The 18,071-nt window shown below is 35.3% G+C and overlaps 1 protein-coding gene across 1 annotated transcript in view; it reads left to right on the top strand.

Annotated features, from left to right (window-relative positions):
- The window catches only part of LOC136038668 (nischarin-like), a 78,737-nt gene that overhangs the window by 49,259 nt on the left and 11,407 nt on the right, over window positions 1-18,071 (top strand). Inside the window, exons 5-6 of the mRNA XM_065721941.1 lie at window positions 8,480-8,695; window positions 16,996-17,113. Coding sequence (XP_065578013.1) covers window positions 8,480-8,695; window positions 16,996-17,113 — 334 coding nt within the window. The remainder of the gene's footprint in view (window positions 1-8,479; window positions 8,696-16,995; window positions 17,114-18,071) is intronic.

Below are 18,071 nucleotides of genomic sequence, written 5' to 3'. Positions count from 1 at the left end.
ACTAGGTTAAGTATTGGTGTTTTTGCCAAAATTGATGTTAATATATATGCATCCTTGTAACATTACATGAAAATAAAGTCTTCGTCTTTTGTCACAGTAAAGGCTTAATACTTGGGCAGCTACAGTCAGGGATAGAAGAGAAAAACAGTTTTTCAACTGTACATTTAGAGCACGAAAGTAAAGCAGGAATTTTTCAGGTGGGAGGGAAAGAAAATTTGATAATTTAATAAGAAGAGCGCGGAATTTTGAAGAAATATTGGATTTCAGAGGGGGTGGGCCTGACCGCTCCCCTTACGTACGTCCCTCATTTGGAGCTGTTTATTCCATTCGATTACTTCAATTTGCTCTTATGTCCCTATTTACTGCGATTTCCGTTGCTAAGAACATTTCATAGTTACAAGATTTTCAGCTATTTTGTCGGTTGTGCCTCTTAATGTTGATTTGCTTTTTTTACCCCTTTTTCGACTTCGTCCCTAGCTGTAAGGATTCATTGACTGTATTTTAAAAGCCTCAGTTGCGTTTCTGAAAATTTTGCTTTTAGTGAATTTAATTTATGTTCAATTTATTGCTCAAAATGTTCATTGTACGGGTCAAAATAACTTAAATCGGCGATAAAGTTTTACGTCAAGATCACCCTCCTTGATAACCATGTTAAATAACACCGAATCACCTGGTGCCGGTAGGTATCTACATATTGAGCTCCTCGGTGTTTTACCAAAGATAATATATTTTAGCCACGATTTTTGAAATTATATCCTAACAATGGTAAATAAAAGGCAACGCTATAGTGTTGCCTATAGTAGGCTAAAGAGCAGGCTTCAACGTTTTATTATTAATTATTATTAAATTTTTTCTCAGAGGTACTTCATATGGAAAGAGTGGTCGTGTAATCTTCGAAGGGGGTTCGTTCAATTGGAAATCAGAAGTTCTAGTTCCCTTTTAAAATGTCAGAAGTGATCAGATGACGAATAGCCTCCCCCCTCGCCGTCTTTTCCTAGAATACATCCGATCAAATTTTGAGAAAGCCGTTTTGTTCAAAATAGTCAAAAGGTCAAATAACTATTCCCCCAGGGTTGAAAAAGCCCCCCTCCCTACACCCCGGGGGGCAAGGGCTATAAGCTATGTACGTTGCCATTTGTTAAAATATGATGTTTTTTTGTGAGGGGCGGTCGTATGAATTTTGAGGGGCTCAGTCGAATGGAAATTGAAAGTTGTAATTCCCTTTTTTAAGAGTCAAAAGTAATAAAAGGATAAACACCCCCTCCTGCGCCTTTTACCCCCAAAACCATTTGATCAAGGTTTTGAGATAGCCTAAATGTTCAAAAGTGTCTGAAGGTCAAGTAGCTAGGCTTCCAATGCTATCCCCCCCCACTTCAGCCCCTGCGGCAAAAGTTGTAAGTTTTGAAAGCTGCTTATTGTTAATATATACGGTTTTTATGCAAGAAGTGGTCATATATAGTTTGAAAAAGGCTTATTCGGTAGAAAATCGAAATGTTTGCCCTTTTTGAGAGTCGAAAGTGATTGGAGGGCAACAAACCCCCCCACTTCCTTTTTTTCCTAAATGCATCAGATCAAAATTTTGAGATAGCCATTTTGTTCAAAATTGTTCGAATGTCAAATTACTATTCCTCTGGAGTTGACACCCACCCTATGATGTTTTATTTGGTATTTACTTTATTATTAAACACAATTATAACTCTTTACTTTTTACATCTACCGCACTGACGGAAAAACTTACGTTTTTGTTCGAGTGCAGTAGTAAAATTTAACCATTTTCTAAACACACCAAAAAAATAATATAATAAATAAATAACAAAAAAAGAAGAAAAAAGCATAGGCTACCACAAAGAATAAACACAAAAAAATAAATCTCCTTCCCATTATCCCCTCCAAAATAAATATATACCTCCCAACAACCCTACTCCCTCACTACCACCCACTGCCTGCCACCCCCAACTAATCAGACCTCCCTATCACATCCTATCCCCTCACAAATATGAGTTATGCAAGTTGTATATTGTCAACATAATAAGGATTTTTATTGGGAAAAAGGGCGTGTCTGATTCTGACTCCAAAAAGGCTTAGAGTATTAAGGTGTTGGAAAAAGAATTTTATTGGAAATGGAAAATAAAAAAACTATGAAAATAGCGCATTACTAAAAACCACGCAATAAAAACCAAAGCTAATTTAAAAAACCCCAATTGGGTGCAAAAAACTTAATTGCAATAACGTAATTAAAGCTGACGAATGCAGCTTATGTATTCGCCATTATTATGCATAGAATAAATGACGCATGCCAGTCTTTCTTTTCTTATGTTTTGTTTATCAATTATGTTTACTTATTATAAATGCGTAAAAATTCATTGAGTTCTAGTCGATTGAAGATCCGCAAACAGTATAGTGGTATTCAGCTACAAGGATTTTTTTTAGCTCTTCAGCCCAATTAAGTTGGGCTAAAGTGTCACTTTCGAAAATCTTGGGTAAAATTCTAGTTAATTCACTTCTTGCTATCTCAGAAAGGGTTTAGGTTAGGAAAATGAAACTTTCAGGGATGGGTCTACAGGCTAAAGTATGTCCCAGAAAGATATTTTAAAGTACCCATCTCCACTCCTTCTCCCTCTAGAGGACCCTGAAATTTGCCTACCTGACAGGTCTATGCCTATTCAAACTTTGGCAAAACAAAATTTTACCTTAATTTTCAGTTACTAGTTGCTTTTTTTCTGCCTTTAGTTCTGAAAATACAATTCCTGTTATTTGAGTAGAATTTTGAGCCAGATCAATGGGAGAAGGGAGGGAGAGGGAGAAGGAGTGGAGGTAGTTGCTTCAAAATACCTTCCCGGGACATACTTAAGTCTGTAGTTTTATCCCTGAAAGTTTCATTTTCCTAACTTAAACCCTTTCTGAGATAGCAGGAAGTCAATTAACTAGAATTTTACCAAATCTTGTATACCGGATTGTTCATGCCATGCGTAGCAGAAATGTGCCATCCATGGTATGAAGAGGTGCAGTGTTACGTGATTGGGCCGCCCTGAGATGGTGCTGCCCTGAGACATATACAAGCTAAAGAAGAATGGATAACACCTTGCTTGTACTGTATGTTATGCCTGTTTAAATTTGTTACTGGAATTGCGGATCTTGAATCTAGACTTTGAGAGTCTTTACACTCGATAATAATCTTAGATTTTTTGGGAATAAAGTAGAGTATAGTTATTTTCTTGATAGTGTCGATGAACAGGTTGAATGTTATGCATTAGTACATATCATTGTATTTTGCTAAAATTAAAATATGTTAAGAATTTAAAATCAAGAGACACTTACGAACTTTTACTTTTTTTTTTTAGAAGGCAAGTATAATTTTGTTTCCCATCTTCTCCTCTCCCATAACAAAAGCTGAAGCTTCTTTAATGAGGTATTTTTAACTTACGAAGGAGTGATCGGATCTTAATGAAATTTGATGTTTGGAAGGTTATCGTGTCTCAGTGCTCTTTTTTTTCATCCAGGATCCGGTGATATTTGGGGGGGGGAGTTGGAGGGGAACCTAAAATCTTGGAAAACACTTAGAGTGGAGGGATCGGGATGAAACTTGGTAGGAAAAATAAGCACAAGTCCTAGATACGTGATTGACATAACCGGAACGTATCCACTCTCTTTGGGATAGTTGGGGGAGGGTTAATTCTTAAAAATTAGAAAAAAATGAGATATTTTCAACTTACGAAGGAGTGATTGGATCTTAATGAAATTTCACATTTAGATTGACGTCGTAACTCAGATCTCTTATTTTAATTCCCAACCGGATCCAGTGTCATTGGGGGGGGGGGGGGTTGAAAATCTTGGAAAACGCTTAAAGCGGAGAGATCAGGATGAAACTTGGAGGGAAGAATATCCATAAGTCCAAGATATGTGACTAACATAACCGGACCAGATCCGCTCTCTTTGGTGGAGTTGGGGGGGGGGAGTAATACGGAAAAATTAGAAAAAATGAGTTATTTTTATTTTAAGAGAGGGTGATCAGATCTTAATGAAATTTGATATTTAGAAGGAACTCATGTCTCAGAGCTCTTATTTCAAATTCCGACTAGACCTGTTGACATTGAGCGGAGTTGGAGGAAGAAACCGGAAATCTTCGAAAACGCTTAGAGTGGAGAAATTGGGATGAAACTTAGTGGATCAAGCTCATTCATTCCCAAACGTATACAGTCAAAATTTAAATACAGCCATGTTGTTCACCATAGTAGAACAGTCCAGTAGCTATGGTTTTAGAGATATTAGGCATGTCACCCCTCTACAATTTTGCGATTGGCCCGTTATGCTTTAAAACTAAATGTTGCTTTAATATAAATCAAAAGCCATTGTGTTTATGGTTGCCAATAATACACCTCAGCAATATATCTAGAACGACTGGGGTATTAAGTTGAAACTTTTGGGGATAATACAATTACTACTTCTGCTCTTACAATTTAAATAAATAAAAAGTGTAAAGAGTGGGGTGTTGAGGAGTGGACAGTCCCTTTCATATACGGAATAATTTCTGTTCGTTTTAAGTTCTTAATGTCGCTCCTTACTTCCAGTGGAAAAAACTTGTTTTTTTTTGTTTTATCCCTAACAAATTGGATCATCGCTGGAGAATTTTAAAGGGTTACTATTCAATAACCAGATAATGCAGCAAATCAGAATGAGTATATTCTATGCTTAAAATTTTAATAGGCAATTCAGGACTGCTAATATTCCGTGAGAAAACTTTTGGACAAGCTGGAGACAAAGCTTATTCTACAAGTTGGAGACAAGAACTTGTTTGGCCATTCTGACCTAACCAATGTTTTCACCATTTTGCTACCACATAGACTACACACAATCTGTAAAATTTTTAAGTAGTTCAGTATTTCCAAGCTTGTATTTTTGAATGCCCCGGCCGATTATTACATTTCTATGAATTGTTAGCTAACAATGTTTGTTATATAACGATCCTAACAAAAACTGTTTGCTAGCATTGTTATCTATTAAGTCGAGGGCGTTTAAAAGCCTTATATTGAACATGCCTTGTTAGTACATGTTGGACAAGAGATATTCTTTTTTCATAAAAAGAAACTAGCTGCTATTCAAGAAACCTCAAGAAAAAATTGAACGGTCTAGTAAATTGAAAAAAAAAATGCATAACAACTTACTTCGGTGTGTTCACGTATCGAGCAGAACAGGCAAACCAATCACAGTGTCGCACCCGCATGAGAAAGGGTTTGATTGTCCTGGCCCTTGCATTGACACATGACTGATAATAGAAATTTGGACAACACGAGGGTGAAAGAGGGGTCAAGCCCAACGTATAGCCCGAGTAACGGTACGTGAGGGGAAGAGTGGGGTGGGGAACTCAACCATGGGAGTAACGCTTTCAGCTATAGCTTAAAGTTTTTTTTTAAGTTCGTTCGTCAGATACTTCCAGAAGTGGCACGAGGAGGAAGAATAATCCATTCGCCAGTTTTGCCATCAGAAGTGGCGCTAGGAGGAGAAACTGCCCCTTCCCCTCAACTAAGACCAAAACATGTTTGAATAAATCTCAATAAGTTTTTAATAGACACAACAAGTTCATATTTCAAAATGTTTTTACTTAAATCTTATGTTTATTGATTAATTCTGCCTCGTCGTGCTTGATTACTCTGTTTTGTTTCTCATTTTTTCTCTATATTGCTGAGATAAGATAGTTATATACTTCAACCACATTTATTCATACCTTTTGTTCTCCATCCTGAATGTCTCCTCATAAATCTTCGATAAAGCCAATTCTGTTTTGCCGTGCTTTGATAAGAAGGAAAACATTTGCCCAGCAGTCAGAAATCAGAGAAAGAATATCAGTCAAAGTGCCCTATCTCCTCGCTTGAAAGGATTCCTTTTAGACTTCCCTCTTTCATCTTCTTTTGACCTAAGGTTGCCCAGGGGTGCTTTATTAGAACATACTCTCTCCATAGCTTCCTAGATAGTATGCACAGTCTATGCATTAGATACTTAAAGTAAATAACGAGTCGATCATACTGCAATCTACGAGAGGCACTTATGAGCCACATGAGAAGCCCTTCCTCTCTGCAGAAGAATTTTGAGAATGTTGCGAAAATTTATTGATCTGCTGATATTTTTCCCTAAGAACTAACTTTTTCTATTTTCATAAAACCTATCCTTTATGAAAAATTCCTTGCCTCCCCCCCCCCACTAGATTTTTTTGCAGTGTACAAATGAAATCAGTAGTAAGCTGTTCCAAAACTGAATTGATTAAATCCAGTTTTATACACTGTTTTGGGAAGATTTCAGTGTCAGTAGACATAGCTGACTTTTGACTTCCAATATTCAGAAGCACTTTCCCTAAAAAGCATGATTTACACCAAGAGTTGTAAACAATTTTTCGATGATATATTTGTTCCGAAAAATTGTCTATCTCGAGCCCAGACTCGACAGGGTCAAACTAAAAAAAAATCAAAAAACTAAAAAGAATCGAAAAAGCTGGTGAATAATTTGAGAAGAAGGGAACATAATTTGTTCAATATAATATGTTGTTCAGTTGTTCAATTATTCAATATAATAATTTGTTTAGTAAAAATATAATGTGGTTAAAAAAATTATATGAAATCAGCAAAGAATACATTAAACATAAAACTCTTTCTTTTGATAATTGGTAAATCTATAGGGTTGCAAGATTGGTCGCAAAAAAAAGAAGTCACGACACATCGAAAAAATTAAAAACAAATAAAGCTATTAAATTTTTATAAAGAAATTGAATAGTTCAAAGAAAACACAGAGAGGGCGAGGGGTGTTGTATAGATAACAAGGAAGAAGGATACTAATGGGTTTTTTGTAATTATTTAATTGACAAAGGTCCTTTCATATCTTGAAGCAATACAGCGAATTGAGGGACAAGACACGTTCAAGCTGTAAAATAGTGTAGCGGAAGTGGAATCAGGAGGAAAATGTCTTTTGGGGAAAAAATTTCAATGCGTGGATTTAATACTCAATTTTTTGAAAAAAGGAGGCACAACATAATTCTCTTGCATTCAAGCGTTTCCAACCTATTTTTTAATCCTTAGAAGCAGAGATTATGGGATTATTTTAATTTCTCTTTAAGATTATTTGCATTCTTTTTCATGGATGGATTCAGTTCTATCCAACCCGTGAAATTCCAGAGCATATTTGAGTAGAGGGTGAACAAAGGAGGTATAAATCATTACAGAATGAGAAGGGGGCGCTAAATTCACGTATGCGCTTAAGGTGGGAAATAAAAGCATTGGCTTTGAAGTCTCAATTTAAATTAGAAGAAAGCGTGACACCAAGTAATATGAGAGAGGGCACAGAATTTTCATGAAAAGTAGGATTAGCAAAAAGTGGTGAGCATTAAGAAAACTTATTGACACTATCATGGTTTTGGTAGAATTCGCTCTTATGTCTACGTCCAGGGTATCACATGCGTTTTCATTGAGGACACACATAGGATTTGCTCATTACGTTTTATAGCAGGATTCTACGACTCATAGGTCATGGGCGAATATCCGTGAATTGGGAGCGAGTCTTTTAACAATAACAAAAAAAGGAGACCTAATAGATATTTTGAGTCAATATACTAGAAAATAAGCTTTTTAGACCCCAATTTGACTTACTATATAGTAAAAATTTTCTTAAACAAATTTTTTCCCATCAGAGGGCTGGTAATAAAAAAAAAGAAATTTGTCTCTTCTCATTTTTCTTTGCCGTTTATTCTTTGGAATTGACTTCTGGACAATTTAATTTGCAATAGAAGAAAAGTTAAATTTCAATAGTTCACCTAAGGAAAGCTTTCAAATGTCGTTGATAACGATGATCCTTACTAGGAAACCGTTGTAATCACCGGTATTGTCTTTACTATCGCTGTTGTCTTCATCAGCATTAGGCTACTATTAATCCCCTCAACTGTGCCCTTCAAAATCTGAAAAATATTCACCTCTCCCTCCTTCCGGCACTTCTACCGCTTATCCGTTAAGTTGAATTGTCTCCGTAACGAGCTTTCTCCCTAATGAGTTGCCCTATGATGTGCTACCATTGTTTCTCTAGTTTTCTGCATAAAGAATTGGTTCATCAATAATGTTTGCGAGAAAAGAAAGATGTCAGTGTTCCATACCCTTTCTTAAACTTGAACCAACATCAAGACCGAATCTAGGGAGGAGTTGGAGAGTTTGAACACCTTGAATTTTTTTTCCTGACTGGTAAAAACATGCCTAAAGTTCATATGAACAAATTTTGATGCGTCTTTTCAGTCTTTGAACCCCCCTTCCCCCCACCGCAAAAAAATATGGATGTACCCTTGACAAAACATGCAGGGTACTTTGCATCCAATGCAGAAAATTTATTTTAGCATATCCTTTCTTTATTTTTTACTGATTGATAAAGATAAAAGTGTTTAGAACTTTTATAAGAAAACACAATCTCAAAAGTCATTCGGCTTATTATGTTTTATGCTTTCTGTTTTCAGCTTGCATATGAAAGTTGGAAATCTTGTGAAGCTCAATATCTCACATAACAAACTGTCGAACTTGGATGGACTCAGTAAGTTATACTCGCTTGAACAATTAGAAGCAGGATGGAACTGTATCGAACATCTCGAATCAGTCATATGCGTATCTAGCTTACCCTGTCTGCAAAGATTAGTCTTAAATGGAAATCCGGTTGCCTCTATTGTCGATTACAGGTAAGAGTTTAGTCTTTTCTTTTGCTTCATACATTTCTCTTAACAATCTGTTGGGACCGATACGAATAGTACTTCTATATTCTAGAACTGTTCTTAAGTAAAATAATTTTGTTTTGGAATCGTTGATATGAGAAAAACATTAGTAACCTTGTCAAACTTGTTTTAACAGTTTAAACAAAAGAAAACAAAAAAGGTAAACGATATTTATATTTTCTCGGAAATATTCGAGGGACTGATTATATATTTTGTAAATAATTTAGAATTTAAAATGGTTTTTAACTTGGTACTTTAACTCTCGAACTAAAAGAAAAAGAAAAAAAAAACAGGGAAGCAAACCAAAAACCAAGCTGCGAAAGTTGCAATTTCTGGTAATCTATAGGATGGTTTTTGCACATCGTTTTCACACTGCATGCTATTATTGATAATATTTAGTTTGTTCACGAGAGCCTCTCTAAGGGCCTGCACCTCTCATTTCTCTTCTCAGATCTTTCGGAAGCACTTGATATGGTGGATCACAAGATTTTTCTTAGAAAATTGTTATCTTTTGAAGGGCATTCTATTGTTCCTGACCTGTTTAATTTCTTTCTTAGTTAATTTACCCAGATTATGATTCTTAAATAGGGACCTTCTTACCTCTGATTAATAGAAAAGAGGGGTACCGCAGGGCTCTGTCCTCTGTCTTCTGATTTCATCATTGTATATTCATTATCTTACCGACGATACCTTGGGGCTAGTAGTCGTTCTATTCTATTTGCTGATGATTTTTACTTTTACATCTACCCCCCTATCTACCCTCCACTTGCGCCCAAACTCTTTGAAATAAGCTGAGTGGTTATTGTCTCTCGAACGGCGTTGTTCTAAATATTGAGAAATGTATTTTATTCCATTAAAATGATCTCTCTGCATTTCAGAGCCTCCTTCGAAGCCTTCCCTGATTTTTTTATACCGCCAACATACTCCGAGTTAACGGTACGAAATTTTAGGTATCTATATTGTTTTTTTTTCATTTTTTGTTGTTGTCAAGTTTATTATTCCTGTTCTATTTTTTTAGGGCCATCTAAAATGCGGCTTAGTGTTAACTATTTTCTTATTTAGAATATTCAGTGTAATTTTTTCCATTTTTTACTTTATAAGCTCTCAACTTTTCCGTCGCTGCACTCCCCTATCTATTCCCCTACACTGTCCCTAATTTTCTCTTCCAGATACTATCATATTTTTTTTTCATACTTAGAACCTTGATTTGTTTGTTTCATTCCTCTCAAACAAGTTTTCTCTAGGTTAAACATTTTTCTTTTGCTGTTTTCTTTGTTGTGTATTAGCCTGGGGCAATAAATTAATTGAAAGTGCAGTTTTACTGTTTTCCAAATACACCTATCTTAAAGTCACAATTGAGACAGACATTTTTGTTGCTGTTAGATCTGAGCTAGTTTCACTAGAGCACTCAACGTTGCAAGGTCTGTGAATGTTTTATGTTATTTAGGGAACCTGCTTCTGGGAATACTTAAAAAACTCTGTTTATTGGCCTTTTCATCCCTTGAATTACCGTATTACTAAGAAAACATTTAAGAAAGAAGTCTTTTTCAAAGGGTATCTATTCTGCAAATATTTTTTTTGGTCTCTGTCGCTTTTCAAGCTCGAAAGGATGTAAAATAGAGGATTTTCACTTTAAAAGGGTGAAGTTAAACCTAAGAGATCGCTGTGAGGATTTTATTCATGTCTTATAAACTTGAAATACATACTGGTTTGTGATAATTTTCTGATGATGTTTATTGGAGATTTTGTTTGGGTTCAGTTTTTAATTCTTTTATAATTTACTTGTTTTATTTATTAGTTGGAATATTATTTTGTATTGGTTGCTATATTATTTCGTTTTGTGCAAAATTTGCACTTAATCACGACTTGTTGGGATTTATGGTTTTCTATTATTATGTTCTGGCTTTTGGCAGCTTTTCCTTAATGCTGGAAAGTATGTAAGGGCATAACCTTATGCTAGTGTATGCTGTAGCATCAATAAAGGAAGCAAGTCTTTCCGTACTTTTGGACATTCCTCCTACTGCTAAAACTAAAATTATATTTCTCTTCTTATTTGATTTGAGATTTTTATCTCTTAGTAATTGTATAATTTTTCTGCCCTTGTGGGATCTCTAGGGTTACCTTGTTATATATGAAAATCTGTCCCAATGTTGTAAGTTTGAATTTCTGAATCGCTTTGGAGGATTAGAAATTCATTTAAGAACTGATCAATTTTTACCTCAACTCTATCGTTTCATAATGTATTTTTTATCAAAATAGATAAATACTATCTAAGTCATAGTGTTTTCTTCATTAAATTTCGTAAAATCACTTTGGTCAATCCCAGTCTGACCGAAGTGCCTGGGCCTTGAGAAATCAGAAATCTGGGTACCTGAAGGAATCTGAAGAAGGTGAGCAGGAAGGGTTTGCGAAAGCATAGGATGGCTGGCTCCCCAACGCCCCATCGCACTTCCTGGCTGAAGGGCCTTGAAATGGAGATCAGCACCACCGGTTTAGAATGACTTTAAGGGTCTAGTGCCGTATCCTTTACCTTTACCAACCTGATTGAAGATGTTGTCAAGATGTAAATGCTCTTCTCCAAAAGCGACTTTAAGGAAAATTGTAGGCCTACTTTGGCTTAACCCTTCAAGGGGATTTTTGAAAGAGACTCTTCCTACTAAGACATGATTCCTACTAAGAAGACATGAGTCATTTGGAGTCATTAGTCATAATATCCATTTTTCAAGTGACGATTAAGGCACAAAAACAAGATTCTATGAGTTTGCCGTCTTATTTCGAGACCTTTTGGAGCTGTTTCGTATCCTAAAAGCCAAAGAGACTATTTGTAGACAGGCATAACAAAAATAAACATATTCCCTCTTATGAATATTGAAACCACTAACACTGATTGTGCAAAAAAGAACTACGTGCTTCAGATTCAGGTACCCGGTGTACAGAGTCACATGATTGTTGTAGCAATACCAATTATATGAAGCAAAATCATGAAAACAAGCTCAAAGAGAAATGTTAGCAATATCTATTACATTATTACATTTTTACATTTTTACCGATCTGCAGTAGGCCATAATTTTAAATTTATAATTGAAAGACGACCTAAGATTTGGGAAGAAGCTCGTAATGATATAAATATTTTAAAATTTATTATCATAAAAGATTGAAAAAATCTGTATTAGGAGAATATTTATATTTCATATAACTTGTACAAAAGGGCCAAGAAGGATTTGTACAAGAGGATTAGTCGATATAGTTTTTGTTTAGTGTCAGTAAAATATTTGATTTTAAGTTCCATCTTCTTTCAAACCTCTGCTAAAACGAGAAATTGTGTACCAACGTTACCAGGTGTCTGGTTTAAAGTTGCGCCGCCATAAAAGTGAAAATGCACCAAAAACACCATTTTTCTAGTGAAAAGGAGCCGAATGAACGATTTTCCAAAAAAAATGCACCGATATGAAAAATTCAATGCGCAACCGCCTCAAAAAGCACCAAAACGGTGCAAACACGCCCCTGGCAACTCTTTTGTCAAACCAAAGAAACCCGGATCTAGTTTTGTTTTTCAGATTGTGTTCAAGCTCCTTGGCTGATTTGGTTTGTGAAATGAATCAAATTAAGTAAACTGAGCAGTTTCCGAAGAAAATTTAAAAATAGATATTTGCCTACTTATTTTAGGTCCACGTACGATTCGATTTATTCATAGGTGCAAGTGGACAAAAACTGACTTTTTGGTCAGTAATCGGTCAAATTGATTCGCCAATTTGGTCAAGAAGCAATGTCAAAAACACTAGTACAAAAATTTTGCCTTAAAAGAACATGATAAAAATTTGGCTTTCACTCTCCAATAAAATACATCTGGCAACTCTGTTGTGGAATAAACTAAGGTGATTGTGAATTTGATTCCTATCAAGTCTTCCTGCTCATCATCACTGTAAACAAATATTTTTGCTGCGAATTTTTTTAAATGAGTTACAAGCTTAGATAAACATAGAATTAGTAAACAAAACAAAGGGGAAAGCACATGGGTTTCTTTCTCCATAAATATGTGTTGATGCAAAAAAATCAGCTTTTTAATGTTAATCCATCATAGGAGAAGGATATTAATATGGTGTTCATCCCTTTCTTCAAAGAGCACTGGAGGCTAACTATGTAAATTAGTAACTAGCCTAAAATTAGAATACTAATTTAACGTGTAAATTACTATTGAAACTAAACGAAGACGATGATTACAACCCAAAAAATGGAATCGAATGAGGTTTCTGTAATTTTGTGCACAAAGGCACATATCTTCCGTTTAGGGAGCGACGGGGAGTAACTGTAAATTTTTCTGATTAGAAGCCACATAAACATTTATTTATTGCAATCCAAACTTGAATAAATAAATAAAAATTATTTTTGCAATCAAAAAGGAAAAAGAAGTGGTTTTGTCTGAAAAAATCTTCAAGAAGTTCCTAGGCTTTTTTCCTAAGGCTCATTTAGACTCTTAAGGGATTGTACGTTTTATAGGGACCATTGCCCTCCCCCCCCATAAAATGTGTAAGACTAACCATGATTATTTTCTTTACCTGTACAAAAATTAATGTTCTTATTGGTGCTTATATTTGAAATATAATCTTGCTAATTTGCTTCAAGCTTTGACTTTCCTACGCTTCGCAAAGGAAGTGTGTTTATGTTCATGACTAACGCTAGTAATTTAGGAAATAAAATGGCATTCTAGTAACAGCCTTTTGTGTTATTATTTTGAATGTAACTTAGTGACTTCAGACCGAAGATAGTTTTTATGCTAAGAATCCACAAGTCACTTGGAATCTCTAGTCGGTTTTTCAAGTGACAATTAAGTCACAAAAAGCAAGGTTTTTGTGAGTTTGCCGCCTGATTTCGAGACCTTTTGATACTCTTTCATATACTACAAGCCAAAGAGAATGTTGGAAGGCAGGCAAACATATACCCTCTTATGAATATTGAAAACTAACTGACATTAATTTTTCAATAGAGAAATATTAGCTTGTGGTTTGAATACCCGTTGTATGACGTCACGTGATTGTGTACCAATTCTGAATATATAGAACAAGATTATGTAGACGTGTACATGGAGAAGCAAGAATTTATGCTTAGTATTCACTTCTTGGTGGTCCAAAATCAAAACTAACTCTATGCAAAAAAATTTTTTAGGAATAATAGGTTGAATTTTCTTTCTTGCATAGAAAAATTTCGCTAATCATCGTTTTTTCTTTACCAGATATAAAAAAATGAGATATTTAATTATGGTATTGTCACTTATAATATATGCTGTGTCAAATTTCCTTTTTTCTGGTGCAGTATTTTTTGTTTATATATGGCCGTTCTAATTATGCTAAAACTTGCTTTTGCACATAATTTGTCCTGATTGTCGATAACATAATTACTAATACATACAAGATTTCCTATCTTGTGACATGTCTAAAACGAACCATTGGCAGAGTGGAAGCGGCAGTTATTGTCACAGAGATCCTGATTAATTCGGATAAGCTTTGAGAGATAGAGAAATAAAATGAGATGATATTTGGTTTGCTATTTCAGAGCCATTCCTGCTTCCTGTATTTGATGATGGGGTTAACGAAGTGTAAATAAGACGGATCAAAGGGATAATGTGTCTGAGATGCAAAGGATCAATTTGAATTGTGGCAATTTTATCATATAACACATTTAGTGAGGAACAAGCTTGATCCTAAGTAATTGTTTTTCCTAAAATCACATTAGGCACAAAGAAAAGAAATAGATGGAATATGTATCTGTTGTCGCCAGGCTACCATTTAATCGCCACTATCTTATCTATATCATTATTTTTATTTATTGATAAATTGCAGATAGTTTACTTGGGGTTTTTGTTGGTGGCTGGTAGATGCTTCACGAGATATATTTATTAATTGAAACTGTAATGACAATTTTGCCTCTACAGAAATTGTAAATATTCAACATCTCCAGCGTGTACTTAACAATGGAAGACGCTTCTTGAATTTTTGTATAATTTGAGGCAAACCATCTTTATTTAATTCAAAACCATGCTCTTAGGTGACGATAACTGCTACGTAACCTTATTTATATGTCAAAGACCAAATTTAGTTAGAGCCAGAATTCCCTAGTAAAAGGATAAAAGTTTAGATTAACGGCCATGTTGAACTTATCTGTAAGTCTTGCGTTTCCTAAATTCATCTTATGGCCAAAGAGGGAAAATTCTTTCCTGCTAAATCTATAACTTTTTTTTTCGCTCAACAAATTTGTAAACGTACTATCAAATAGTTCCTGGCAAAGAACTGTAAGTAAAAAGCGATGCGGCTCAATAGTAATCGAAACTCTAAGGAACTGAATCTTTATAGAGATAGATGGATTAAAAGAATCGAGTTTGGATGCTTATTCATAACATGTAGAAATTCATCAAATTTAATGGTACCCGTCAAAAGTTGCGAACATCAGAAAATTTGCCCAATTTTTGATAAAGGGGAAATACCACCGAAACATCAAGCGATGTGAATAAAGATCACTTCGTCACATTCAGCACACCAGGGAACCCTAATGTAGAGGTTTCAAGCTCCTATGTTCAAAAATGTGGAATTTTGAATTTTTTGCCTGAAGAAAGATCAGCGGTTGTGTGTTTATTTGTTGTTTTTTTCCCCCTGGGGTGATTACATCGAACCAGTGATCGGGAGGGGGCTGGTTTGATCTGAAATTAAAAACTCTAGTGCCCTTTTTAAGTGACCAAAAATATTGGAGGGCAGCTAGCCCCCCTCCCATGCTCCTTTTCCCCCCAATTCACCCAATCAAAAATTTAAGATAGCCATTTTGTTCAGCATAGTTGTCCCCGGGGGAAGGGCTGCAAATTATGAACTTTGCCCACAATTTACGTATGGTATTGGTAATTGGGAAGCATAAAGAAGTTTTCAGGGGGATTTTTGACGTCAGAAACGTGGAAATGAAGTATACACCGCTGCTAAGAAAGAAGGCCAAATGGACCCACTCATAAAACTGAGTTTGTGGTTTAATGCTTATTTATTTTCTAGTACTATTAACCTGAAATTGTATCTATTTTACCTATTCACTGCCAAATTTGTCTGAACGTAGTGTTGATCCATTTTCATATTTTAGGCTAGAACAAGCCGACCTTTCTTAATCCTAAGTGTTCCAGTTTTTAGTGTTATGTTTCTGTTTTTAGCAATGATGATAGACACCGACTGATTATTAAGGAACTATTAATATGTAATACCCAGTCCAAAGAGTACTGACAACTAATCTGTTGGCGTTGACAACTAATCTATCAACGTCATCTAGAGTCTGGCGACACAGAGGATTTTTCCAAACATCGTAATCGTATTTCTGTAAGGAACTGAGATTAGACCCTTATTACTATCCTGATATTACCAATTATACTAATTGAAATCATTATTTTTTGATTACACGGAAAAAAATGCCAAATGTCGCCATGCTAGATGGCGTTGGTAGTATCTTGTTGATACTAGTGCCAGTTTCCACTCTTGTATTTTACCCATACTCTTTAGTCCAGTCATTAGGAACCACAACCACAGCATAAATATAGATAAACAGTAGAGAAAAGTCTTGTACTCTTCATTATTTTGGCACACATCAGTCAAGAACTCTCTTCGTGACTCCTCCGCCTTCACACGTGTGCTATGACACGTGTTTAGCACATTGATTGCCAAGTAGCAGCCGAAACTATTGCTTTAACGCAGGCGGAACTCTGTCTCTGTGCACTGGCTGAAGCAGCTTTGGACCCTTATACCGAACCATCCGTATAGATTTGTAGGAAATCAGAGTAATCAGTTAATACTTTCGTCTGAAAATTACATTAATCTGAGTGGGGAGAAAACTTGACTTCCATTATAAGCTCAGTACATACTTGGATAGGATTAAACTTCCATTTTGTTGGCTGAAGATGTAAAAGTTTACTAAAGTTTGTGCCCCTTTGGTTCCTAAGTTTCAGTTATAATAAAGATACACCCATACAGGGGAGAGGGGGCTATGCACAAATCTAATGATCCATGCATTTTTCTAATGTGTGCAACTATATCTTTTATTTCTTATATTGCCACCTCTTTTATTTAGCTGCTGAGATAGATTTCGATCTCCCTGTTCCAAAATCTGGTTCCGTAATGTAAATCCCGGTACTTGTCGGTTTCGCAGGTAAAATTTTGGCCAGCGGAAAGACAAAAGTAAATACCACATTCCACTCATTGTCAAACGTTTTTGTTTAACGTTATATACATTATGTTACTTTTTTGCAGGATTAAAATATTTTCTCTCTTTGGACAACGGATGTCGGAAATTTACTTTGATAATGAGCGTCCATTGCCGAAAGAAATCGATAAAGCATTAGTGTTACGTGCTTTAAGAATGGCCCAAGTAAGTTGGAATTTCTTTCCGTAGAAATAAACACCAGTTAAAGTGCTCCAAGTAGACACTTGTTGCTACATGCTTGAATTGGGAAATCAGTTTCAATTGTTTAGTAAGAGGATAAAATATACTCAAATGAAAATATATAATCCTTTTGAAGATTAGAAGGACCACAGGACAGTTCTAAAAAGTTGGATCATGAGAAAACCCGTAGAAAAATAAATTCTGAAATCAAAGAAATTAAATAAATGTACGTGACTCAATTTCTGGGAAATGTTAACCATCAGCTTAAACCCTCCAAAGGAATGGCAGTATCTAGCCATCTGCCAAGGCAATTCAAAAAGCGTTATATGACATGGGTAGGATCTACAGCCCAGTCTCTCTAACCAAGAAAGCTCTATTGATAATTTCAATCTTTTTGTTCCGTCTTATTTGGTTTTCAGGAAACTTTGAAGTGTCTGTCGTCTTAACCTTAAAGAATCAAGTGTTCTCATATTAGTGGAAGGATATTCTTGTCAAATGCCTTATCTTATTGAAAATATCATTCAAGTCTTATCATCAGACTTTATATCCACATATCATCATCATAATCTCCACCATTGTTCTCCCTTATCATACTTTGTAAGGAACGATGTAAATTTCCTTTGTTTTTTCTGGCCCCTTTCGTGTTTTGGCAAGTATTCGTAATACCCTTCTATATTCTTCCAGTCTCGTAAATTATTGGCAAATTAAAATTTCGATGGCGTTGCTTGGATCCTATAAGAAAATCCTTTCCCAATAATTTTGTCGTTAGTTATTGTCGTAAAATCCAAAATACATATTTCCCGCTTTTCCACTCCTCTGTAAAGCTTATTTTATCGAACACAATGCCTCTTTAGTCATTGCAACTGTTGTTTCTAAGGTTGAACCTCACCAAATAAGAATTACTACTATCATAGCGTTTAAATCAAACCTGCACGTAAAAAAC

This window comes from Artemia franciscana, chromosome 18 (genome assembly GCF_032884065.1).
Source record: "Artemia franciscana chromosome 18, ASM3288406v1, whole genome shotgun sequence".
Classification (NCBI taxonomy): domain Eukaryota; kingdom Metazoa; phylum Arthropoda; class Branchiopoda; order Anostraca; family Artemiidae; genus Artemia; species Artemia franciscana.
This window is presented reverse-complemented; position numbering and strand designations above follow the sequence as displayed.